We start from the raw sequence: 27,542 nt of genomic DNA on the forward strand, positions 1-27,542 counted from the left end.
TGTCTAGAAACCCTATCCCACCATTTGTTAGAAGCAACTCCACTACCACCCCCTCCAACGCTCTAGCTCTGTCTCTCTCCCAACCTTATTCATCTCCTGCACATATGGATGGATGCCGATCGATCTCCCTTAATACATGAGGCAGATCGATCTCCTTAATACATGAGGTAGGCCTCTCTCCTCCTCCACACATATACCAGCCATTGTACCTCTATAGTTAATTGGGCCTCCCTCTTCCCCCACCACACACCGATAGTCAAGCGCTGCAGGTAGGTATCCATGCCACAGAGATAAACTGCACATGTCCCATCTCACATTGCAGTAGGACAGCCACTCTATATCTTTGACGTGGGCACACACAAATTCGATGGAACTCTTTATCAATCGCGCGCGCGCGCGCACACACACACACATCATCCCTCTCTTCGATTCTATAGACACCTCAAGCCGATGATACCTCCACTCTCTTCTCGTGGATCGCCCCCTCTATATATATGTTATGTCCAGGACTCTATTTCACACACATTGCATATGTTAAATTTCTTGATTGACCCCCCCCCAAAAAAACTCTCAAGAACCCACACACTATATCTCTCTAGGTTTGTATCTCTCTCACACAACCCCACGTAGGTGGTGTACGTATACAAGAAGAGAATAGGTGCACCGTGCACGTACTCACGCTTCGTGCCCAGCCACACCCGCGCGGGTACATGGTGGAGCTCATTTCTTTACGAAATGGCAGCCCATGTGCTAATTTGAACGCCTGTAATGGTTGTTTACCTAGGGAGGTCGTGTACCACGCGTGCACGAAACAAAGTTCGACTTGACGCGTTGCCGTGTTATTTTTAAATAAAGTTATAGCACTCAATGGCACATACACAGAATATAAAACGATTTTTATGGAGGAAAAGGTAGTCCGCTCTTCAGAGTATCTCACACAAGGCTCCGGTGGCCTCTCTCTCTCTCTCTCTCACCGTTGGTCACTGATCTGGCCGCATCCCGTCCGCCGGGGAAAAGGGAGTGCGGTGGCCTCTCTCTCACAGTTGGTCACTGATTCGGTCGCATCCCGTCCGCCGGGGGAAAGGGAGTGCGGTGGCCTCTCTCTCTCTCACCGTTGGTCACTGATTCGGCTGCATCCCGTCCGCCGGGGGAAAGGAAGGAAGTGCATCATTTCTCCGTTCGACGGTGCCGAGGCAGCACGTCCCGATCTGCGGTACACACTATTTTCTCTGACCAAGCTCCGGCGCGGCAGGGCCTACGCCACCCGCTGGCAGATTCCGCCCGCCGCCGCTCACCTAGTTACATCCCGACGACCTCCAGGTATCCCCTCCGGCCTTGCTCCACTGCCCGTTTTCCCACGTCGCTGCATGTGGATCTTCCATAGTTGTTTGCCCAAAACGTAGCTCGTCCGGCGTACTTTCCATATTGCATTCTCGTCCTCACACCGTTTTAGACAAACACAACCGTGTTGTTATCTTCCCTTAGGACAAGGAATATGCTTCTTTTTTGTCGTCGCATGTGTCATCAACTGTTATTGGCCACTAATTGTTTCCTTTCTACCTCTTTTTTTGCAAACAGGGCTATCCATTTCACCTCGTTGCTATTGCGACCTTTTGGTGAATTGCACAAATCACTTTTTTTATTAAGAGTGTTTTGTGTAGTTGTACTAAAATGTCACACGGGCAACGTCTCTACATTTCAGTGCGACTGCACAAAGGGAGATTGGTTTTGCTCTATCCTCCTCATCCAACTCCGAGCCTAATCTTCTCCAACTAGTTAGTCTTAAGAGAGACCGCAAAGGTGACCGGCTTCTATTTGTGTGTTTATTGTTTCATCAGCAGTCCTCTATTATAGTAATCACACTTGATATCTTTGGAACAGGGATGCTCAGCTCTATTTTAGTGGAACTGCACAAAATGATCGGAATGTTGCATGCTCCAGACAGCTACTTTTTTCCCAACATGCCTTGTTGATTTAGACAGAGCTGGGGGGACGTTGCTCCCAATGAAAGCCTGGATCAATTTTAATTTAACACCTTCTCACAACTTTGTCTTCAGTTGTGATGTAATTATTAGCTCTGATCTGCTAATAATTGAAATGCATTAGCAAGGAAGTTAGTTTTTTATTGTTTCCGAAAGAGCATCGATGGCAAGACACACGAAACAAAAGCTGAAAGCTCACACCATTGTACAATTTCATGTCGCTGGAAAATTATTTGTATAGTACGTCAATTATGTAAACAAATGATGGAAGCTTGATAGCATTGCCAGAAGCCTCTTCATCATCCGGGTCCATGTGCCATGCACGAAATTATACTCCTTCGTTCCTAAATATTTGTCTTTTTACAAATTTCAAACGGACATATTTTAGAGTGTAGATTCACTCATTTTGCTTTGTATGTGTACTCCCTCCGTTCCTAAATATTCTATTCGTCTTAACAGAGATTTCAACATATTTTAGAAAGACAAATACTCCGGAGTATATTTAAGAACCGAGGGGGTAGTGCACAACCGCATGGGAGACTCAGCCTGGTCGTTGCGCCGCATTAATAGTGAGTAATGAGCAGTCAAATCATAAGCCCCACCTTTCCCACTGTAAGTTGCTCTGAAGAAGCAACCATCAATACGCTCTTCTTTGAATCCGCTCATACTACTCCATCCGTCACTGTTTATACAGCGCGCTTCAGAAAAAAGAAAAAGAAATCTGTGGGACCAAGGCGACTAGCGATCGGCCTGAAAAATAGCATTGGTAGTTATAGCACGGCGTCTATTACTAGAGGGAATAATGCGCAGACACGTGCATGCAGTGCTTCCACCCCGGGTACACACATGCATGCACTCCGTAGTAGTACAGTACATGGAGAGAAAATTGTGGACTTGATTGCGGTTACCACGCCCTAATTAATTGAGCATTAAAACAAACGCGTCTAAAGTCTCTCTGGTGGTGGAAATGCATTGAGAGAAATGCATCATAATGAAGCGCGCCCTGTAAACTGTGACGGAGGGTGGAGTAGTATGAAGGTGCAAAACCAAGTATGCGTACTAGTACTGCGCTTGGCTCTTCGCCCCTTCGTGAAGTCGAACAATGATGGTACTCCGCATGTTGGGTACTACAGTGTATGCCTCTGACAATCTGACACCGAATGGACTGATGCATGTCCATCGAGGGTAGGTTGCATTAGTCAAAAGGCGTAAGCGAGCTTCACCTTGTCCTGCAAGCTTCTCCTCGTTCTGCGAGTTGACGGGACACACCAAAAAGTAGTGCTAGTCCATACTCCCTCCTTTCCGGTTAATATGGCTTAATCTTTTTTGTGGGTAAATGAGAGAGCTTTATTCATATATAAGCATTCTTAGGATGATCAGCCAAGACACTGGTCACTAGGAAGCCAAAAAAAGAAATAGGAAGCGAGGTGTTTCATCAAGCCAGCTCTCGGCCACATTCAAAGTGCAGCAAGCACGGTTCGCACGAAGATGCGCCTCAAGGTTTGCTGACCTGTTTACATGCTGAATAACAAAAAAAGAGGAAATATTACTGAGCGCTACTATTTGTAATAGGATATGAGCCAGAATTAAGCGAGAATTGTGGCGAGTGTTCGATGCAATCAACTTCCATTATCACATGCGAGAACCCTCGAAGAGAACCAAATGTGTTGAAGATTGCTTTATCACATTTTAAAATTATAATAAGAGTGCAGACGCTCCTCCATCAGGTTCCTAGTAGTATAGTGTAGTATGCTTCTGGCAATCTGACACTGAATTAACTGTTGCACGTCCACCGCCTGAGCGAGGGAGAGTTTGCATTAGTCAAAAGTTTCTCCTTGTCCTGCGAGCCACCGCGCGCAAGCTTCTCCCGTCCTGCAACCTTCTCCTCGTTCGGCAAGTTGACGGGACACAGCAAAGTAATGCTAGTCCATGCTGCCTCCTCTCCGGTTAACATGGCTTAATTTCAAACGAGATAAATACAATGTCTGTCACTATATATTTGTAAAAATACGGTCAGTGGACTTCATAATACACTCATTGCGCTCAATATATATTTTCCGGTGTTTATATGGTCACTAGCTCACCCTGACTGAGTATGTGTGTGCATGCACGTGTAGGTTGAGCACTTGAGCGTCACCGTGTGTGTTCCGTCGTGTGCTCGGACATGCATGCATTAGGGCATCGCGCGCGTTTTTGCGTCCATGTGTACGTGTGACTGTTGCATACACGTAGGGGGAGTACGTGTGGGGGCCACTAAGGAGCAATCAAATCACACAGTAAGTTAGTCGGAAGAAGCAACCATCATTTCACTCTTGAATGACACGTACGCAATATAAAATGGTTGATATGGAGAGAAAAAGAAAACCACTATACTCCCTCCTTTCCGGTTTATAAGGCTCAATTCAAAATTCTCACCAACCAAGGTAGATGGTGAGTGGTGGAATACTTTTTGTAGTTTGCAAAAGCACACAATTAATGCTCTTGTTTCCTCAAAAAAGTATGTTTACCAATGCATTAATTGCAATGCATGCATGCATAAATTACATGCATTGGTCAATTTTCTCTTAGTACTTGCATGCAATGATTTAATGCACCTTGGAATCTGAACGTGCGATGGAAAACAACCAAATTGAGCCTTATGAAATGGAAAAACTAAAATTTTGAGATAAGCCCTATAAACCGGAAAGGAGGGAGTATATACACTAGCAGGGTGCGTGTGAGAGACGGGTCAGGAGGTGAATGACACGTGGCCCTAGGGGGTGGCTGGCCCACCTATCATATAGCCAAAGGCAGGTGCAGTAGAGGGCCGAGGAGTAGTACGAAATACTACGCACCTACGCACGCTAACCAAGGGCTGAGTGATCACTCGAATCGCAAGATCAGTTGAATAGAAGCTACGCTAGACCCATGGAGGCGATGAGCGCGAGCATCAGCCGGCTGTGCCAGATGGTCCACGATGCCGGCCTGTGGCCCGGCAGGTAGTATTGCTTGAGACCGCCAGGGCGAGGGGCCGCTTGGACAACAGCTTCGCATCCTTGTTCGACGAGGTCCTCGTCGGTTTCCTCGACAAGTTCACCGTCGTCAAGAAGCTTGCGGATGACTTTGACGTAAGCCTCCAGCCGACACGCCCAGGCTCTGCGATGCCCGCCACCCTCAACGGCCACTACGGTAACAACCTCTTCGACGCACTGGTGGCCCTGCGACTGCCCGCCGTCGCGCCGAAGAATGTCCACCTCGAGGTCGCACTCGCCACGCAGCGCCTGGTGCAGCAAGACACCATCGACATAATCGCCCACGTCTACGCGCAAATCGTCCACAAGGACTAGTACATGCAAGAGGAGGACAATAGGACGCTGGCCTTCTTGGAGCGCAGGGCAACCTTGGACGGCACTGTTCAGAAGCACGTTGAGCTCGCCGCCAACGCCGCTACTCCTCACACATCGGTTGGTGACCCGGCGCACTAGGGCGTGAGGATGTCGTTGAACATTGATGGATCCGTATGTATTTTTATCCTTCCGTCAAATCCATGTAGTAGTATATGATACTACAGGAATTATCTTACCTTTCGCATCAACTTCATAATTTTCGTACGTACTCCATGCATGAACGGCGCCAGAAGCAAACTTCTCATTACTCTAGGCAAAATCGTTATTTTCTATCTATCGGTCGCGCCATGGAGCAACCAAATTTTACAAGTTACGAGTTCAAAAAGGAAAAGCCTGCCGTGTTCGCGTCGCACCCCCACACGGTTGGTCTGGCACGCCGCTCAAGCGGGAATGCGTGCGGTGTTGCATTATCACTTACAAGTGGGACCGCAGTTGAGCAAACCGACTATTGGCAAACCCCCACCCCGCCCACCGCGTGATGGCTGAGAAAAGTGGAGAGGAGGGAGAAGAGATGGTTGTAGCACGGACTCCAAGAAAATTGGTATCGGATGGGACTCGTGTGGGTGGCGTGTGCCGTACTGCTAGACGTGAATGCTAGTTATGGCCCATGCCACCCCACTATACCGAGCCTATATCGAGGTACGTAGAACAAATTTCCTACAGTCTGTGCTCAGCCCTCCTCTATCTCTCTTCTCAGCCAGCCAGCGGATGCGCGGAGCCCATCGTTTGTTTGCTCACATGCGGCCCCACATGTCAGTGAAAACGCAAGAGGACCCACTGAACCTGCACATCTTTCACCTCGACGTGCCGGTGATGAAAAACAAATCCAATAAAGATCTTTGGTGGCCGCTTTTGGAGTTACTCAAGAGTAGTAAGATTTTATTTACAGTTTAACCCAAGATGCACATCTCCTTGCTTCAACTACCACTCTATTTGTCGGCAAAAGGAGGAAGAACCCGACCAAATCTTCGGTTCTTCTCTCGGATTGGACTAGTTGTGCTAACTTAAAAATTTTATTGTGTACTCCCTCCGTTCCAAAATACTTGACTTCCATTTGTCCAAAAATGGATGTACCTATATACTAAGACATGTCTAGATAAATATATATTTTGACAAATAGAAGGCATGTAGTATTGTGCAACGGAGGGAGTAGAATGGATGCAAGTTTTTGTATTGGGAAGAAGAGTACATCCATATATTGATAGAGCGCAATTTAGTAGATGTTCTATCACTTTTAGCTAGTATAGAATAGAGGCTAGACATGAGACTAGATGCGAGGAAGCAACGTCTACTTCTTTACACTCGAAGAAGAAAGAAGCATGCAAGATCGAGCCTCCGCAGATCAACAATGAATGCATCGAGAAGGCACTAATCCAACTTACTACAGGAGTAGTCAAAATTAGAGAAACGACGAGGTTGGAGTTCGTGCAAAACGGAGGTCCGTTTGGGGTCGTGCGTTGGAGTTGGCCTTACAAGTGGGACCGCAGTTAAGGAAACCGACTATCGGCAAACCCCCACCTCGCCCGCCGCGCGATGGCTGAAGTTAGAGAAATGACGAGGTTGAAGAGATTGCTCTCGTACGGACTCCAAGAAATAATATGGTGTCAAATGGATGTCGCGGTGGTGGTGTGTGCCGTACTCCTGGACGTGAATGCTTGTTCTGGCCCATGCCATCCTACTACTCCTACTACTTACTCCTACTATATACTATACTACTAGTATATCGAGGATTCGAGGTGCTGGTTACGTACAACGAACACATTAACATATGGCTATAGTAAAAACACCCGCCCGACGCGCGAAGCATGTGAAGCTAGTACAAATAGTGTACTACTATTGTTGATTGGCCTCATCGGATAACCTGTTGCAATGCACGTACAATTATGTATTCGGAAAATATATTTTTTGTCTCGTCGCACCACTCACTCAGAGAAGCGACTCGAAAGCCATTCATAAATTTAGTAAGTTTATCACAGGCATATCATTTTATTACATAGTACAACAGGTCATCAACCCACATCGACAACGAGGATACATTATAAATACTAAAGTTTTCACCACACAACAAATAACAATCCATGAAATGAACTTCAACTCAACCATTCCGTGGCGTTGGAAACGCTTGCTTTGAACCACAAGTGATTCTCTGGGACGGGCCATCCGTTGTCGATCAGGAGACCAACGCAGGACTGATCATCCAGGCTGAAGCGGCCTACTATATCAGTACCAGGGTAGGGAACCACCCAAATGTCCGAGGTATAGACACAGTTGCTTCTCATAAATGTGTCTTTCAGTCTGTACTGAATGTTGGTCAATAGAAGCATCCATGTTAGTAGGAAGAACAGTTGTTTTTTCTAGATCTTTGCTTTTGGAGCTACATATTTGTATATGATCTGTGAGTCATTGAGATGCATTAACATGTTGATCTTATGTATGGGAATCGTACTAGTTAGTTTTAGTTGCGACGCAAGATCCGTAGTGGCTGATCTTTGCTTTTGGAGCTACATATTTGTATATGATTTGTGAATCATTGAGATGCATTAACAGTTACTTATTTCTGTTCGCTCAGTGTTTACAAGTTACTGATCGATCACTAGCTAGCCTACAAATGCGCTCCTGGCAGTTTTATTTGCGACGCAAGATGCGAAGTGGCAGTTTTTTGAATAAAAATGCCTACCTCTGAAGAAACTAACAAGCTCGTATGCAAGCAAGTGCCTCCTTATTTCAAGCCAATAGGAAAAATGGCTCCTCCTAGTGGATTTCTAACATCTGGGTCCCATGCTATTGTCAACGTAGTCAATAAACGAGATAATTGCACAACGAGCGGCTGACACCAAGGACCCAGCAGCTTGCCCAGTTATTTTTGTTTTGGGTTAATTTGATAAATGCCACTCCAAATCTGGTGTATCCGAGAAATGCCACTGCAATTTCCAAACTTTGAAAAATGCCATTTCTAGTGGCATTTTTCGAAGTCTGGAGTGACGTTTTTCAAAGTTTGCAAACTGCAGTGGCGTTTTTTAAAGTTTGCAAAAATTGCAGTGGCATTTTCCAAAGTTTGGAAATTGCAGTGGCATTTTTATGAATCGCCATAATTGGAGTGGCATTTATCTAATTTGTTTTTGAGACGGAAGCAGGGTGTCAACTGGGTTGTGCGGGACACTCTGGCCTGTCTAGACAGCCTTTTCTTTTATGTTTACCACAAACCAGCTCAGTAGTTTTTTTTTCTTTCTGAAAATGGCTAGCCCAGTTTTTTTGTGATTTGTCAAGTAAGTCGCTTTATCAGGCATGTTGGGCTGCAAATCTTTCAAGACGAGGAGAGCTTCATTCGGCTGGCCAAAAAAATGGCCTATCAGTAATGAGAAATGGGTTGTACATTTGTAAAACACATCAAACCGGCAATTATTTTCAAATATCTTTTTTTTATTTTGAGATTTCAAATTGCATTGATTTTTATGCATGGACAATTTATTGGATTTTATATTGATATACATTTATTTTTAAAATCAGTCTGAATGTGACTCGAAATTTCGGGATTAAAAACAGTTTAGACCGCACCGACATATGCAAAATTTCGTATAATTTTTTAACCGTGGCCACAATATGGGCTGCAATGCTAACATAAAGAATATGGGCTTCAAAAAACCCGTAAGAATTAGCAAATGGGCTGTAAATTATTTGAAATAATGGCAGATGGGTTGTATGCTGTTTTCCACAGATTTGAGGCTTTCCACAGAAGGCTTGTATACTGTTGGATGTCCATCCAACGGCCGTCATGCTTCTTCAATCTCTGCTCTTCCTGCTCCAGCCGCTCAAACAAGCGCCGGCGGGACTGCCTGCTCCCTCCTCCCCGCGGCCGGCTGTGCTGCCGCGCAGGCCTCACCACCCCACCGTACTCCCATCGCTGGCCTAGCCATCCCTTTACTCACCCACACCTGCTGTTATTCTTCGGCGATGGCAGACGAACCAGTAAACCCTCGTACAGTCGTACTCCCCTCCGCGTGGGAAACAAAAACAACGACCGAGTCTTCCATGCCTCCGTGTCGTTCCCTTCCTAGGCCTCGCAATCGTCCACCGCCCTGGTGCTCTCGGCGTGGCGTGGTCAACGTGGTCAACGACCGACATGCATCTGAAGTGGACTGTACATGGAGAGGCTGACAGCTGGGTCCACGGCCGCACGCAAGGAAATGCCTCCTTATTACGCGCAAAATAATGATTTCCTCCACCTGACATCTGGGACCCACCGAAACGGCCTCTGTATTTCGCGAAAAAAATGTTACCGCCACTGACATCTCGGACCCACCAGCTATATCTTCGCACGCAAGGAAGTGCCTCCTTATTACGCACAAAAAAATGAATACTCCCCCTGCTAGCTGGGACCTAGTATAGTGGGCCTACTAAGTTGACGGGGACGAAGGGCTTTGTCAACTTAGTCAATATGCACGATTCTAGCTCGACTGACCGTACGGTGTCCATCCAACGGCCGTAGTGCTTCTTCAACCTCTGGTCTTCTTGCTCCAGCCGCCCAAACCAGCGCCGGTCGTGCCGCCTGCTCCTGCTTCCCGTGGCCGGTTGTGCTGTCGCGGAGGCCTCACCGCCCCCATACTACTCGCACCGCTGGCCAGGCCATCCCTCCACTCCACTCACCCACACCCCCTGTTATTCTGCGGCGATGGCAGCGCAGCCGAACCAGTGAACTGTCGTACTCCTCTCCGCGTGGGCATCCACTGCCGCGTCTTCCCCAGCTCCGCGTCATCCCCTTCCTAGGCCTCGCCGTCGTCCACCGCCGTGGTGCTGTCGGCGCGCCGTGGTCAATGTGGTCAACGACCGAATTCCATCGGAAGAATACTGTACGTGGAGAGGCTGACAGCTGGGTTCACGGCAGCCGCAAGGAAGTGCCTCCTTATTACGAGGAAAATAATTATTCCTCCACCTGACAGCAGGGACCCACCGGACGGGCCACCAGTATTTTGCGAAAAAAATCGTTTCCCCCTGACTGCTGGGACCCACCGGACGGGCCACCGTATTTCGCGAAAAAACGGTTCCCCCCGCTGTCAGCTCGGACCCACCGGAAGTGCCTCCTTATTACGCACAAAAAATGAATACTCCCCCGGCTAGCTGGGACCCACCTTGCTGGGAGGCTGACTTCTGGGCCTACTAAGTTGACGGAGACGGAGGGCTTTGTCAACTTAGTCAATATGCACGATTCTAGCTCCAGTGACCGTACGATGTCCATCCAACGGCCGTAGTGCTTCTTCAACCTCTGGTCTTCTTGCCCCAGCCGCTCAAACCAGCGCCGGTCGTGCCTCGTGCTCCTGCCTCCCGTGGCCGGCTGCGATGCGGCGGACGCCTCACCGCCCCCTACTACTCCCACCGCTGGCCAGGCCATCCCTCTACTCACCCACACCCCCTGTTATTCTGCGGCGATGGCAGCCTCACACCGCAGCGAACCAGTGAACCCTCATACTCCTCTACGCGTGGGCATCCACTTCCGCGTCTTCCCTGTCTCCGCGTCGTCCCCTTCCTAGGCCTCGCCGTCGTCCACCGCCCTGGTGCTCTCGGGGCGGCGTGGTCAACGTGGTCAAGGAACGAATTCCATCGGACGTGGACTGTATGTGGAGAGGCTGACAGCTGGGTCCACGGCCGCAGCAAGGAAGTGCCTCCTTATTACGTGCAAAATAATTATTCCTCCACCTGACAGCAGGGACCCACCGGACGGGCCACCGTATTTCACCCCCCTGACTGCTGGGACCCACCAGTTACATCTTCGCAGGCAAGGAAGTGCCTGACAGTCGGGACGCACCTGGTCGAAGCGTACGTAGCGTTGTCATTCTGGTCGCGAACGTGTATGTACATATATACTGGTGGATGTAGAGGCGCGCACGTGTCGTAGTAGAGGCGCCCATGTAGCATATACACGTACGTACAGCAGCCAGGGTGCAAGAAAGAAAATACGACCACGTATGTGTACATACGGACGGGGTCTCGAACGCCTACTCGCGCATACGTACGGCGAGGGCTCGTGTACATGGCTAGGTCGGAACGGAGAAACAGCGTCGTCGTCGTGTTCATGGGTCAGAACGGAATGCGTGGTCATGTTCATCGCGAGGGCTTGGACGGAAGAGGCGATGGAAACGAGGCCTGGCGTACCACACAACGGAGGAAACGGACCTCCTACGGTCGAAACGGGGGTCCTATTGATCGGGAGGGGTGTGGCATACCACAAAACGGAGGAAACGGACCTCCTACGGTCGAAACGGGGGTCCTGTTGATCGGGAGGGGTGTGGCGTACCGCAAAACGGAGGAAACGGACCTCCTACGAACGAAATGGGGGTCCTGTTGATCGGGAGGGGTGTGGCGTACCGCAAAACGGAGGAAACGGACTTGTGTTGGAGCTCTACGGTCGAAACGGGGGTCCTGTTCATCGGGAGGGGTGTGGCGTACCGGAAAACGGGACTCCATGGGATACTATTCATCTCCACCGTCGACCCCCTCCAGCCTCCACGAGCTATTGTTCATCCACCGTCGACCTCCTTCAGCCTTCACAGGCTCCTGTTCATCCAGCCTCCACTGCGCGCTACTCCACCGGCTACTGTTCAACCACCCCTCCACCGTCTACTGTTCATCCAGCCCTCCACACCACGGGGTCCTGTTCAACCACCCCTCCACGGGCACCCCTCCACCGTCTACTGTTCATCCTGCCCTCCACACCACGGGGTCCTGTTCATCCACCCCTCCACGGGCACCCCTCCACCGTCTACTGTTCATCCAGCCCTCCATCACACCACGGGGTCCTGTTCATCCAGAGGCAACGCCACTGCTCACTATTCATCCAACCCCCCCTCCCCCGCAATGCTCACTGTTCATCTCATCGATCGGCTTCAGTTAGCAGCAGTATCCAAGGAATCGCTCGATCGGGTTCAGTTAATAGCCATTGATCGATCGCTCGGGTTCAGTAACGCGTAGCCTGTAGTGCAATCGCTCGGGTTCAGTTAGAGCACAACGCCTCGCTCGGGTTCAGTTAGAGCCAACGCCTCGCACACACGCGCATACGTGTATGAGAGAAACGCGCATCGCTCGGCCCCCGACCTCCCACCGTAACCGGGAACTCCCCAAAATTTTCCTCCCCCTCGCTTCTACCATGGTTTTTTCCGTCATGGACGGCCCAAAGAATGTCATGCAGCTGCGTCTCCGGCCCGCCCAGGACAAAAAGCCCATTTTCTGTCATGATTTTTTGTCATAGAAGTAGGAGCCCACCACATCTATGATGACACCGGGTTTTGTCACAATTATCGTCATAGAAGTGTCATACGTATGACAGAAAAAAATTTCGTTCAGCCCAAAATGTCACGGATGTGTCCTTTTTTTGTAGTGTCATGAACATTATTATTAGCATTATCACTAGTTTCAGGTTCATTACCAGATTGACTTTCAGCATCATAAATAGAAATATCATTTGGATTCTCAGGTGTTTCAACAATAGGATCACTAGAAGCATGCAAGGTCTTATCATTTTTCTTTTTTTTTCCTTTTAGAAGAACTAGGTGCATCTGACTTATTTCTCTGAGAATCTTGCTCAATTCTCTTAGGGTGGCCTTCAGATACAAAGGTTCCTGAGTCATTCTACCAGTTCTAGTAGCCACTCTAACAGCATTATCATTATCTTTACTATTCAATGCATTGAGCAAATCATTTTGAGCTTTAAGTACTTGTTCTACTTGAGTGGTAACCATAGAAGCATGTTTACTAATAAGTTTAAGTTCACTTTTAACATTAGCCATATAATCACCCAAGTGTTCAAGCATATTTGAATTGTTTTTCAATTGTCTACCAAAATAAGCATTAAAATCTTCTTGCTTAGCCATAAATTTATCAAACTCATCTAAGCATGGGCTAGCAAATTTAGTAAACGGGATTACAGCTTTATAATATCTATAGAGAGAATTTACCTTTACTACCTGTGTCGGGTTATCAATGCAACTTTTATTGAAATAAAAGATGCAAAACATTGTTCTAAATAACAGCAAGAAAATCCTAAAAAAAATAAATTGACGCTCCAAGCAAAACACATATCATGTGGCGAATAAAAATATAGCTCCAAGTAAAGTTACTGATGAACGAAGACGAAAGAGGGGATGCCTTCCGGGGGATCCCCAAGCTTAGGCTCTTGGCTATCCTTGAATATTACCTTGGGGTTCCTCGGGCATCCCCAAGCTTAGGTTCTTTCCACTCCTTATTCCATAGTCCATCGAATCTTTACCCAAAACTTCAAAACTTCACAACACAAAACTTAACAGAAAACTCGTAAGCTCCGTTAGCGAAAAAAACAAAACACCACTTCAAGGTACTATGATGAACTCATTCTTTATTTATATTGGTGTTAAACCTACTGTATTACAACTTCTCTATGGTTTATAAACTATTTTACTAGCCATAGATTCATCGAAATAAGCAAACAACACACGAAAAACAGAATCTGTCAAAAACAGAACAATCTATAGTAATCTGGACCAAACATATACTTATGGAACTCATGAAATTCTCAAATAAATTGCTGGACCTGAGGAATTTATCTATTAATCATCTTAAAAAAGAATTAACTAAATAGCACTCTCCAAATAAAAATGGCAGCAATTCTCGTGAGCGCTAAAGTTTCTGTTTTTTACAGCATGATCAAGAAGACTTCTCCCAAGTCTTCCCAAAGGTTCTACTTGGCACAAACACTAATTAAAAGCATAAAACCACATCTAAATAGAGGCTAGATGAATTATGTATTACTAAACAGGAGCAAAAAGCATGGGACAAAAATAAAGTTGGGTTGCCTCCCAACAAGCGATATTGTTTAGCGCCCCTAGCTAGGCATGATGATTTCAATGATGCTCACATAAAGGATAAGAATTGAAACATAAAGAGAGCATCAAGAAGAATATGACTAGCACATTTAAGTCTAACATACTTCCTATGCATAGGGATTTTGTGAGCAAACAACTTGTGGGAACAATAATCAACTAGCATAGGAAGGTGAAACAAGCATAACTTCAAAATTTTAAGCACATAGACGGGAAACTTGATATTATTGCAATTACTACAAGCATATGTTCCTCCCTCATAATAATTTTCAGTAGCATCATGAATGAATTCAACAATATAACCAGCACCTGAAGCATTCTTTTCATGATCTACAAGCATAGAAAATTTACTACTCTCCACACAAGCAAAATTCTTCTCATGAATAATAATGGGAGCAAACTCAACAAAATAACTATCATGTGATTGAAAATTAAGATCAAGATGACAAGTTTCATGGTTATCATTATTCTTTAAAGCATACGTGTCATCACAATAATCATCATAGATAGGAGGCATGCTTTCATCATAGTAAATTTTCTCATCAAAGCTTGGGGGGCAAAAAATATCATCTTCATCAAACATAGCTTCCCCAAGCTTGTGGCTTTGCATATCATTAGCATCATGGATATTCAAGGAATTCATACTAACAACATTGCAATCATGCTCATCATTCAAATATTTAGTGCCAAACATTTTCAGATTTCTTCTTCTAGCACTTGAGCACAATTATCCTTTCCATCATACTCATGAAAGTAAAAGGTGAAGCGTATGAGAAAACTCAATTCCATTTTTTAGTTTTCTTTTATAAACTAAACTAGTGATAAAACAAGAAACCAAAAGACTCGATTGCAAGATCTAAAGATATACCTTCAAGCGCTAACCTCCCCGGCAACGGCGCCAGAAAAGAGATTGATGTCTACTACACAACCTTCTTCTTGTAGATGTTGTTGGGCCTCCAAGTGCAGAGGTTTGTAGGACAGTAGCAAATTTACCTCAAGTGGATGACCTAGGTTTATCAATCTGTGGGAGGCGTAGGATGAAGATGGTCTCTCTCAAGCAACCCTGCAACCAAATAACAAAGAGTCTCTTGTGTCCCCAACACACCCGATACAATGGTAAATTGTATACATGCACTAGTTCGGCGAAGAGATGGTGATACAAGTGCAATATGGATAGTAGATAAAGGTATTTGTAATCTGAAATTATAAAAACAGCAAGGTAACTAATGATAAAAGTGAGCGTAAATGGTATTGCAATGCTAGGAAACAAGTCCTAGGGTTCATACTTTCACTAGTGCAAGTCCTCTCAACAATGTTAACATAATTGGATCACATAACTATCCCTCAACATGCAACAAAGAGTCACTCCAAAGTCACTAATAGCGGAGAACGAACGAAGAGATTATGGTAGGGTACGAAACCACCTCAAAGTTATTCTTTCCAATCAATCCGTTGGGCTATTCCTATAAGTGTCACAAACAGCCCTAGAGTTTGTACTAGAATAACACCTTAAGACACACATCAACCAAAACCCTAATGTCACCTAGATACTCCAATGTCACCTCAAGTATCCGTGGGTATGATTATACGATATGCATCACACAATCTCAGATTCATCTATTCAACCAACACATAGAACCTCAAAGAGTGCCCCAAAGTTTCTACCGAAGAAGGATTCCCCCTCCGGCAGGGTGCCGGAACGGGTCTAGATTGGTTTTCGGTGGCTACAGAGGCTTCTGGCGGCGGAACTCCCGATACGTAGGTATATATGGGTGAAAGAAGCACGTCGGTGGACCGAAGGGGGTCCACGAGGCAGGGGGGCACGCCCCCACCCTCGTGGGCACCTCCCTTCTTTCCTGACGTGCACTCCAAGATTTTCCGGTAGCTTTCCTTCCAAAAATAACTTCTCTAGTTGATTTCGTTCCGTTTCGACTCCGTTTGATATTCCTTTTCTTTGAAACACTGAAATGGGCAAAAAAACAGCAATTCTGGGCTGGGCCTCTGCTTAATAGGTTAGTCCCAAAAAATATAAAAGTGGATAATAAATCCCAATATTGCCCAAAACAGTAGATAATATAGCATGGAGCAATAAAAAATTATAGATACGTTGGAGACGTATCAAGGGGGAAATCATCGCCATCGTCATCACCAACGCTCCTCTCATCGGGAGAGGGCAATCTCCATCAACATCTTCACCAGCACCATCTCCTCTCAAAAGCCTAGTTCATCTCTTGTATCCAATTCTTGTCTCCAAGTCCGGGATTGGTACTAGTAGGTTGCTAGTAGTGTTAATTACTCCTTGTAGTTGATGCTAGTTGGTTTATTTGGTGGAAGATCATATGTTCATATCCTATATGCATATTAATACCCCTCTGATTATGAACATGAATATGCTTTGTGAGTAGTTACGTTTGTTCCTGAGGACATGGGAGAAGTCTTGCTATTAGTAGTCATGTGAATTTGGTATTCGTTCGATATTTTGATGAGATGTATGTTGTCTAGCCTCTAGTGGTGTTATGTGAACGTCAACTACATAACACTTCACCATTATTTGGGCCTAGAGGAAGGCATTGGGAAGTAATAAGTAGATGATGGGTTGCTAGAGTGACAGAAGCTTAAACCCTAGTTTATGTGTTGCTTCGTAAGGGGCTGATTTGGATCCATATATTTCATGCTATGGTTAGGTTTACCTTAATACTTTTGTTGTAGTTGCGGATGCTTGCAATAGAGATTAATCATAAGTGGGATGCTTGTCCAAGTAAGGACAGTACCCAAGCACCGGTCCACCCACATACCAAATTATCAAAGTACCGAACGCGAATCATATGAGCGTGATGAAAACTAGCTTGCTAATATTCACATGTGTCCTCGGGAGCGCTTTTCTCTATATAAGAGTTTGTCCAGGCTTGTCCTTTGCTACAAAAAGGATTGGGCCACCTTGCTGCACTTTATTTACTATTATTACTTGTTGCTCGTTACAAATTATCCTATCACAAAACTATTTGTTACCACTTATTTCAGTACTTGCAGAGAATACCTTGCTGGAAACCGCTTATCATTTCCTTCTGCTCCTCGTTGGGTTCGACACTCTTACTTATCGAAAGGACTACGATAGATCCCCTATACTTATGGGTCATCAGCAGCACCCACACACATACACACACACGCAACAGTAGCACACACGCAGGCAGCACATAGGCACGCAACAGCACACACACACGTGCGCGCACGTACACATACAGTAGCAAACACACACGCAGAAGCACACATGCACACACACATGCAGCAGCAGCACACATGTGCGCGTGCACCCACACACGTAACAGCACACACGTGCGCACGCACATACCGCATGAGGGGCAAAATCGTCTTTTCAGGTGTCATTTAGGCTCAAAATGGATGGAAGTGTTGTATAGGGAATAAAATTTAGGACTAGTGTCAAATAGGGAAGAAATTTTTTTCCAGTGTCAAATAAGGAACCAGATTTTTAAGACAATGTCAAATAAGGAATTTTCTCTTTAAGATACTTTGCAGAAGAATGTGACAAACATGTGTTTTTAGGCCTTGTACCTTGACCATCAGCACATGTACATCTTGATATGTTGGAAGCAAATCCATCCGGAAACTTTAAATCCCATAAAATTTGTACAGGTGGACGATCATTTTCGGTTTCCACACCATACGGGAGCGCATACGGGCGCGGGTGCCCGTATGGAACGCCGTCTTTTGCTCTGCCATCGCACAGACGCCTCTTGTTGATTCCTTGTTCCTCCATTCTCCTTCCTTTCCATTCTCACATGCCATTTCTTCCCTTTTAGCCCATTTTTCTGTGGAAACACATCAAAGAGAGGATTTATGGAATCCTTTACATTCATTAGTCATTAGTAATAATACCGGAGCGAATAGATCTTTCTAAATGAAATATCTCAGTTTAAACAGAGGTGGATGAGTGCAAAATATCACTCATCAGCAGGTATCAAAGCCGGGTGGCCCTTCATCGCCACCACCACCCTGTCTGCTGCCGGCTTGGTCACCATCGTCGCGGGGCGCATAGCATGTGTTAAACAAAATGTGTAAGCCAAAAGTAAGTTTTACTCTAATATATAGGAGATCGACTAGGTCCATCTAAACTTAGTGAATAAGTAAATATACCCCACTAAGGGTTTATCCACTGGATACTCAACTATTTTTAGGGGATCGGTTAGAAATGCCCTAAGCTCTCTATTATGGCATCGTCAACACGGACCCCTGAAAGGGACATGACGTTCATCTCTGGGCCGGTTCAAACAGGTGTCCAGATGTTGATATGGACACCGGTGATCCAAGGCTAGCCACAAATGTCCGGTCACATTTCAAATATAATTTAACAAAAAAAATAAAGTTGATGTAAATTTAAGAAAACTCAAACTTAGACAATTTTTACATGAAACTGGATGAAATAAGTAAAACTAAAAAAAATACCTAAATTGACGGTGACCTTGTACGCGTGGCCAGGGCTCTGTGCGGAGGTGGGTGGCACCAATTCCGGCAGCTGCAGCTCTGGACCAGCATAAATGCGGCGCGAGAATTGGTGCATCCGTTGGAGCGATAACACATGAGGGTTTTGGGTGGGACTTGAGTGTTGGACACTTACATGGGAGCGGTCCGGACGCCCGCAAAGCTCCCGGTTGCATCTGGTTTATGAGAAAATGGACGTTTGGACCGGTCCGCGACGGATGGGGTGTCGTATTGGATGGTAAAATGCGTCCGAACCACTCGGTCCAGATAGATGCAGACAGTTTAAGGGTCCATGTCGCTCTTGGGATGGCGGCTTGCTCTCCACGCACCCGGTGCATGGGCTCAGATGGGCTAGACTGCGGTTTTTTTAGGGCAATGATTTTTTTGCACGGATGGGCAACGTTGTTTCGACCCGGAGTTCAAAGCAGTAGTGACAACGCGTGGGGTGACACGACCAAGGTGTAACAAGTGCGGTCGGTGAAACTGTTCGACATGGTGTTGCAAAATGAAAAAATGTGCGGTACCGCTAGCTATCGGCGACGCTCTAGCCAAGCCGCTATGTGAAGGCCAATCGGCAGTTCATCCGACAGGAACGGACGACGACCGATGCGCTCTTTGACGAGGTCGAAGAAGAGATGGACGTGGAGGAGCCGGAGATGCTGCTGCCTCCCAAGTACCCGGTGCCGGGCATGGAGATAGTGGACATCTCCGACGAGGATTAGGATAGTATAGGTTATTTGATCTACGTAGTATGTGGATTCCATCATTTGCATGCTTTTATATGGATTTAAGGTTACCAGTATTAGGTATCCAAATACAGATGACGAAATTTGAGACCTGACCGGTAACTGTCCGCGAACGTGCCTGGTAGCGCCCGCGGGCTTCTGAGGGGTCAGATTTGCTACCCGTGGCTGTAGATGCTCTTAAACGTTTTAGTGTTAGATACATCCGTATCTAGACCAATATAAGACAAGATTTTTAGGATGGAGGTAAACTCAGGGTGTGCAAACCGAACCGAAAACCGAAAGGCAAACAGACAGAAATTTTAGTTTTCTAGGTGTGGTTTCAGTTTTGAAATATGAAAAGCATTTGCATTTCAATTTTTTTTGTTACATACTCAAAAACCATTTGATTAAACCAAATTAACCGACATTGATTTTTCTTTGTCGAAAAGTGTAATGGACAGCTATAGTATAGTACTTTCTAGCCCATATAGTGTTTGCGTTTACATGATTAGCCTGACTGTCCATTCTTTATCCTTTTGTAATTGGTTTTTCCTCATTATGATATACTCTATCCATTCCGAAATATAAGTCGTTTTAAAGATTACAATGCGGACCGCATTTGAATCCGCGTTGAAATATGTGAAAAGACTTATATTTAGGAACCGCGGAGTATGTCATGTATTTACATGCGGGAAAATTAAGTGTTGACTAAAAAATGTGTTTCAATTTTACTTAATTTGGTTATAACCAAAAGTAAATTGTTATTATCAAAACCGAACTGCATCTACGTATAATAAAACCATATAACCCATAAACCATATAAATCGAACCGAATCAAACAGAAAAAGAATGTACACTCTGAGCTAATAGAGTGCTCAGACAGAACAATATAGAGCCCTTACGGCCGAGAAGGAATCATGCTAATTAACTAATGTCATTGTTTCGGCAGAATACAAAACCCTAGTTTTCGACAGAATTCATAACCACAGTTTATCGGAAAAGAGGGTATGAAGAGCAACTAAACTTCTACGGGAAACACCAGATGGGCGGTGAGTACAAGGACAGGTACTCCGGCCTTGCCACATACAAATGGTGGTCAAGCGGAGGCCACCCAAAGGCACAGTGGTTATCCCGGCTGTACCGACGCTGATCTGCGTCTTCTACTTGGATCATGGACAAGTCCCAAGCATCTCTGTCGTCCAGGTAGTGAATGCCTTTCCGCACGTTCCTCATACCAGGGAGGTGGTCGAGGTCCATCAACCTCGAGCAGCCCCTCCCGCAGTGGCGGAGCCAACATTTCAAGTTTGGGTGTACAGATCTCAAAAAAATAATTTTAGTTTCCCCTATTGCCCCGCTCCTCTTGATATATACATATTTTATACTAAAAAGTTTATACTTAATATACTGCTGTGCTAAGGAGTATACTTTTTTATGTGAAGGAGTAAAAATTGTAATTGCTTATTTGGCATACTTAACAATATTGTTTAATTATTTATTATATGTTTGTATTGTATGTCATTGAAAAATAATTAAGTATTGTGCTGAATTTAATTTATGCTTTCTAACAATTTTTTAAATTTTTTTATAGTTGTCTAATTTATGTAGTTTACATATATGTGTGTCAGATATCTCCAAAACATATGGTTTCACAAACATTGTAATAGTGGTTCTATTATATGGTTAGAAACATATATCTGTAGAAAATTCTAGAGCGCAATATACTTGTTTCTCGAGCACCCGTGTACAAATTTGACAATGCATTTAATAATATATATGAGGGATACACAACGTTTTTGGAGCACATTCTTCTCAAATTAATTACGCTGCTTACTATTTTGTTCTTGAACAAAAGTTTCCAAGATGTGTTGTGCCTAAAGTTCTTCATAAAGTGCTACTAATGCTCTTTTGCATGATTTAAGTCTAGAGTTTTCCTTGGAAAATCTTGGTGATCTACACTTCTTCCTAGGGGTTGAAGTTAGGAAGATTCAAGATGGCATAGTACTGAACCAGGAAAAATATGCTACTGAACTTCTAGCTTGCATGGGGATAAGAGACTCAAGCCTTCACCCACGCGGCTGTCCTCTTCAGAAAAAATTCTCAGCATTAATTTGAAGGGGAGCCACTCAAGGAAGAAGAAAACACAAAATATAGGAGTGATGTGAGAGCTCTACAGTACTTGACACTGACACGGCCATACATATACTTTGCTATTAACAAGGTTTGTCTGTATTTGCATGCACCTATGACTATAGTGGAGAGTTGTTAAAAGAATTATATGATATGTAAAACATACTATCAGTTTGGGTCTTTAGTTCAAACGCTCTAATTCTACTCTTATTAGTGTCTTTTCTGATGTTGACTGTGCAGGATATAGTGATGATAGAAAGTCAGCTGGCGGCTTTGCAGTATTCTTTGGTTCTTATTTCCTTGAGTGTGAGAAAACTAGCTACAGTGTAAAGGTCAAGTACAGAAGCTGAATATAAATATTTAGCAAATGCTATTTCTGAAATCATTGGAATCATTGCAACATGAGTTGGGAATTAAGCAAAATCGTATCTCCTATCTATGATGTGATAACATGGGAGTAATTTATCTTTCCGCTAATCCAGTCTTTCATGAAGAACAAAACATATTAAAATTAATTTTTTTAACATGAAAGAGTTGCGGAAAAAAAGTTGGACATACGGTTTATTCCTTCTAAAGAACAAGTCGCGCATGGTTTCACTAAAGCCCTGACGGTCAAGCCATTTGAAGAGTTCAAGAGGAATCTTAATTTAGGATAGTTGGGATTAAGGGAGCATGTTAGACATACTTGTTGTACTCTCATATGAATATTTCTAGCAGATCCCGTATACCTGTCCTGCAAAAATCGGTTTAAAAGATACCGCAAAATGTTTTTTCGCATTTTTACAGTATGACTTTTGTTCCATCAGAACAGATCCTGTCAAATATTTTATGGTCCTGGTAAAATTGTACAAATACCCCTAAAAGTGAATGTTAAATTATAGTCGGATCCGCGTGCGTCGCCATGGAGCAAGACGAGGACCACCGGGAGGACGCGACGAGCAGATAGCAGTTTGCGACAGCGGCAACAGCTTGCTAGCTCGCGACGGCGACGGCAGCGGCGTAGCGGCTGCTATCTAGCTCGCTCGCGGCGGCGGCGGAGCGGCTTCTAGCTAGCTCGCTCGCAGCGGCGGCACGGCTGTTGCTAGCTAGCTAGCTCGCTCGTGACGCAGCGGCAACTAGCTCGCTAGCCAGCTAGCTCGCGGTGGCGATAGCAGCAGCAGCTTGCGGGCCACGGGGGCGGCGTGCGGCAGCTCGCCTGCGGCGGCAGAGACATGCGGCACACGTGCGGTGATGGCGACAATGAGATTTGGCCGGAATCGAGCTCGGTAAACCATGGATTCGGCTGCGAGGAAAACGGTTAGGGCCGAAATTTTTCATCCGTCAAAGCAAAGGGGATTATAGCCTAAGGATCTTTTCTTAGGCCCTTTGCTGGCTCCCTTAACTAAGCAAGGCTGTTTTATTTTTCTTTTTCATGGGCTCTTCTCTAGCCACCCACCTGATCGTTTGATCATCATGTTTTCCCGCCTTCTTCCTTCTAAATCAATGAAATGCCAGCAGCGCTGAATCCTTCAAAAAAAAAAGGAAAGGGGATCCTTCAAAACAGGGCGAAACCCCATAGAAATAGAGGAATCAGGCTCGTGGATGGAGGATCCCATAAAATATTTTACAGGATAATTGAATTTGGAGTATCTCTTCAGACCAGGTTTACGAGATGGATCCCGCAAATCGACGGTTATTATAAAGGATGGTCTGATTTGCAGGATCGGCTAAAGATACTGAACATATACATCATCTTGTACGCCACGACAAGGCTATTTTGCCCAATATAAATATACACCACGCAGCTCTCAAGGAGAATAGAAACGCTTCCACCTGACATCGAGCACTAACCTCTCGTACCAGAATGGCAGCTCGCAGTCCAACCGGCACAAGCAAGGAACACCATTCCTTTTTCTCCTTAACAACACGCCAAAAAAAGAAAGATTCAACGCAGCATGCATCGGGCAGCAAAGCAAACCAGCCTAAGCTGGAAACGGAGCTTTAGTTACTCAAAAGAAGAAGTGGTTCTCAATCCGATACTCTAGCGCTGAAACAAGCAAGGTACTACTCCACATGGAGCATACATTCAGCAACGTCCACGAAGAGCATCGCCTCCTCCTTTGGCAAGCTAATTAAATATCCTCCGCACGAACAGCTTCTGCAATCAGGTCATCTCAGCCAGGACATAAAAATATAGTACTCCTAGGCTGCACACGAGCCACGACGCATTACGGGGCTGCAAATCTTGGTGCCCTCAGTCGCGCGCCGCCTGTGTGAGTTAGTAAACCCTAACTAGCCTTTATTAGTTGCTTATTCATTATATCAAGCATAATCTTCCTGATGGAGCTCTGCTTTGGGTACATCACCCTTAAAAGTTTACAGGAACCTTAAAGTTATTTAAAAAGGCTATCATCATATAAACCTGCAGATCAAATTTATTGAATAGAGGTTGATTTGGATACACAAGACAATATTACCCTTTTTTATTGAAAGGTACTCCCTCTGTAAACTAATATAAGAGCATAATATAAGAGCATTTAGATCACTACTTTAGTATTCTAAACGCTCTTATATTAGTTTACGGAGAGAGTAACTTCTAATCTTCACCTCTCATCTGCATCGAAATCTGTAAACTTTTCTGGTGGTGTACCAAAGGAAAGTTCTCCTGTAGAACTTTGCTTTGGTACAATAGATACATATTTTATTGGTCTAAATTAGACAAAATCACACTTCACCCGAAAATACAAATAGTTAAAGGCTCAAGTTTCTCCATAGAACATGGAAATGGTCCTTTAGAATTTGTTACATACCCGATTTTCTTGTTCATGAAACATGGAAATGATGTTCCTCTGGAACATGTGACAATGCCAGATTTTCTTGAAAGCTAAGCCCGTATGGTCATTTGACTATGGTCAAACCCGTCGACTTTTGCCATAGTGATAAGAAACCCTCTTACCCTGGTTTCGAATGCTGCATATTTGTGATGGTGTATAGACAATTGCCTCGACAACCAACTTGTACTAATGTTCAAATTTGACAATCAGGTCAATATATATAATGGGCGGAAATTCTACCCAAGTGTGCTCCACCAATGAAATGGCTTTCTTCATCAAGCATGTGAGATGGGTGGTCTTGCGTCTCAATGCTCTCCTGGTGACTAATGCCATCTTGATGGCAGTCATAGCCGGGTTAGGCACCTATGGGCATCACTATCGCCACCATCCTTTGATCCGCTTCCTCTACCTAGGAGCCATCACCTTGTTCCTACCCATTGTATCTGATGTCGTCTCCACCATCCAAAATCCTTACACCATCACCGTTTACCCAAAACACGACCGAGTCATTTCATCAAACTGTCAAGCAGACGGCCAAGTCTTCCTGGTCATATTGTGGATTGGTCTTGTTCAGATCGTTGGTGCCAACGCCACAGCAATAGTGGCCGGTGATTCTAGAGAAGGTCGAAGCATTGCACCCCCTGCAGTGCAACTTGTTAAAGCAATCTGGACTTCCTACCTTGCCTACATGATGATAGAATCAGGTCTAGAGCCATATGGATATGACGTCAAATGGTCTCAAGATCGGCAGCTTCCTCTGTTAGATATTCTCCTCCTTGCACTACCGTATGCTCTTATTTTGGCCAAGTTGCTTTTGAAGTACTATGCATGGTACAAGGCCTCGCGATCGTTAGCGTTTGGACGCAATCCACGCCTCATTGTTGGATACATGGAGAAGCTACAAGTAGGAATCCATTATGCGGAGTTAGCAATAAGTGAGCATGTTGTACCTCCTCCACTCATAGTTATGGGAGAGGACACTGTATTGGTAGAGAAGCAACCTCATGGTTACAGTCTGGCAGGGATGAACATCAACAATGGCTTACTGACCATCGACAGAGTTTGGCAGTTGGATGACACGTTATTGCTTTGGAGATCAAAAGATTTGTGCCTTGCATTCGCATTGTTCAAGATGCTACGGTGTCGGTTTGCAAGGTACACAATTAAGGAGGCTGGCTTTGCGAAAGCCAGTAACTTTATACGGCATGTGTTGCTCGAGGATAGTGATGATGAAAGGGTTCTTGGCTTGATTACAAATGAGCTTTCGTTTCTTCATGATTACTATTTTTCATATCTCCCAGTCACTTATTCAGAGAGTTGGCTACCCTTCTTGAGTGTATCTATTTCACTCTCAAGCATCGGCTACTGCTTATTTGTCATCATCTTTTTGGTAACAACTTTCCGAGGTTACAGTGCTCTAGATTATGAGCAGATTTATTGTCATCCGGTACACTGCCATCCTGTATCCGGTTCTACATATACGTATACGAGTGAGAGTAAAGCAGAGGTGAGTTTTGGAAGATTGTTGTTTGATGTTTTGCCAGTGTGTCTACTTGGGACACTAGGTGTGCTTGTTGAAGCGAGGGAGATTGCTTCTTACATCTGCTCCAACTGGACTAAAGTAGCCCTGATTTGTGGCTATGTAAAGCATACTTCTTGGCAGCAATCTTCGACGATCCGTAAATGCATTGGCCATGTTCTGCACACCAGGTGCAAGCTCTTGGATCGATGGGAGGACAAGATGTACCAGTGCTCAATCCTAGTGCTCCACCCAAGTAGAAATCCAATTACTCTTCTTCGACGTATCCTTCATCTGCCGGACCAGAAGATGAAGATACCAAGAGTAGTGAAGGCCGCCGTCCTCGACGTGGTGAGAATGAACCAAAGAAATAAGCTCAGAAACAATGGCGCAACACCTCGACAGCTGCAAGTCGGCAGCGACCTCCTCTGGACATTCCATGAAGCCAAGGGCGCAGCCGATGCCATGCTCGTGTGTCACGTAGCCACAAGCATCCTTGAAATGACAAGATCACGAGAGCAACTTCCCTCCGACCATGAGATCGTCGCCACTCACCTCTCGCGATATTGCGCCTATTTGGTGGCATGTTGTCCCAAGCTCCTTCCCGACGACCACGTGTGGTGCAGGAGCTTGTATACGGCTGTCAAGAAGGATGCTGGGCGCGTCCTCGCCGGCCACGACATTACGGTGTCGTCGTCGGAACCGGAGCACCGGCGGCTGGTGGAGCTGCTGAGGGCACGGTCCAAGCACCAAGTCCTCAAGGATGGTGCGGAGCTCGGGCAACGGTTGGCTGAGCTGCCGGAAGGAGAGGAGGTGGCGTGGAAGGCCCTCGCCGGCTTCTGGACGGAGATGATCGTCAGCGTCGCCGCTACTTGTGACAACATCGATGAGCACGCGGAGGCCGTCGCCCGGGGCGGGGAGCTCGTAACGCTGCTCTGGGCGTTGCTCGCCCATGTCGAGAGCGTTGACGACGACACCACCGCTGCCACTCATGGTGCTCCCGATGCTGTTTAATCCTGCTATGTGTATGCACTATGCAATACTCCCTCCTTCGAAAAAAACTTGTCCCAAGTTTGTCCTTCAAATGAATGTATCTAGCACTAATTTGATGCTAGATACATGCATTTGGGGGACAAACTTTTTCGGACGGAGAGAGTACTTGCTCTTCATTTCATTTGGTTTGAACTCTTTTTAGTTTTCTGAAAGAGTCCATTAATTGTTGCTATTAATTGTGATTGTGATCTCACCACGATGAGCACTACTTATTCAAAATCCGATTGTCGATCACTTGTTTGTTTTGTTTCGTGATCCCACATGTTGCTAATTTTGCACCGGCATGAAATGATCAATAATGCTACCGGCATGAAATGATAGCCCTATCCATAAGGTATCTGTTGTGTGAAGGTAAACTACTGATGTAAGCTTTTTACAAGTGACCTTTTTTACAAACTTCTCATACGCGGCCTAGAAGTATTGACAGTTACGCTACAAATACACCTTCGTATTAGCTCACTATGACGCATAATAGAATTGGCATGATCCTGTTTTACATAAAGAGATACTCCCTCCGTCTCATAATATAAGATATTATTATACGGGAAGTGCATGGATGAACCCGGATACATATGAATCCACTTTGAAAAACGC

General features: G+C 45.3%; 1 protein-coding gene across 1 annotated transcript; it reads left to right on the forward strand.

Annotated features, from left to right (window-relative positions):
- Window positions 1-24,601: 24,601 nt before the first annotated feature.
- LOC125539235 lies at window positions 24,602-27,034 on the forward strand. The gene has a single exon (XM_048702635.1). It carries the CDS (start codon window positions 24,639-24,641, stop codon window positions 26,907-26,909), a length of 2,271 nt encoding a protein of 756 aa, XP_048558592.1. The 5' UTR covers window positions 24,602-24,638; the 3' UTR covers window positions 26,910-27,034.
- Window positions 27,035-27,542: the final 508 nt, after the last annotated feature.

Source organism: Triticum urartu, chromosome 1 (genome assembly GCF_003073215.2).
Source record: "Triticum urartu cultivar G1812 chromosome 1, Tu2.1, whole genome shotgun sequence".
NCBI classification, from domain to species: domain Eukaryota; kingdom Viridiplantae; phylum Streptophyta; class Magnoliopsida; order Poales; family Poaceae; genus Triticum; species Triticum urartu.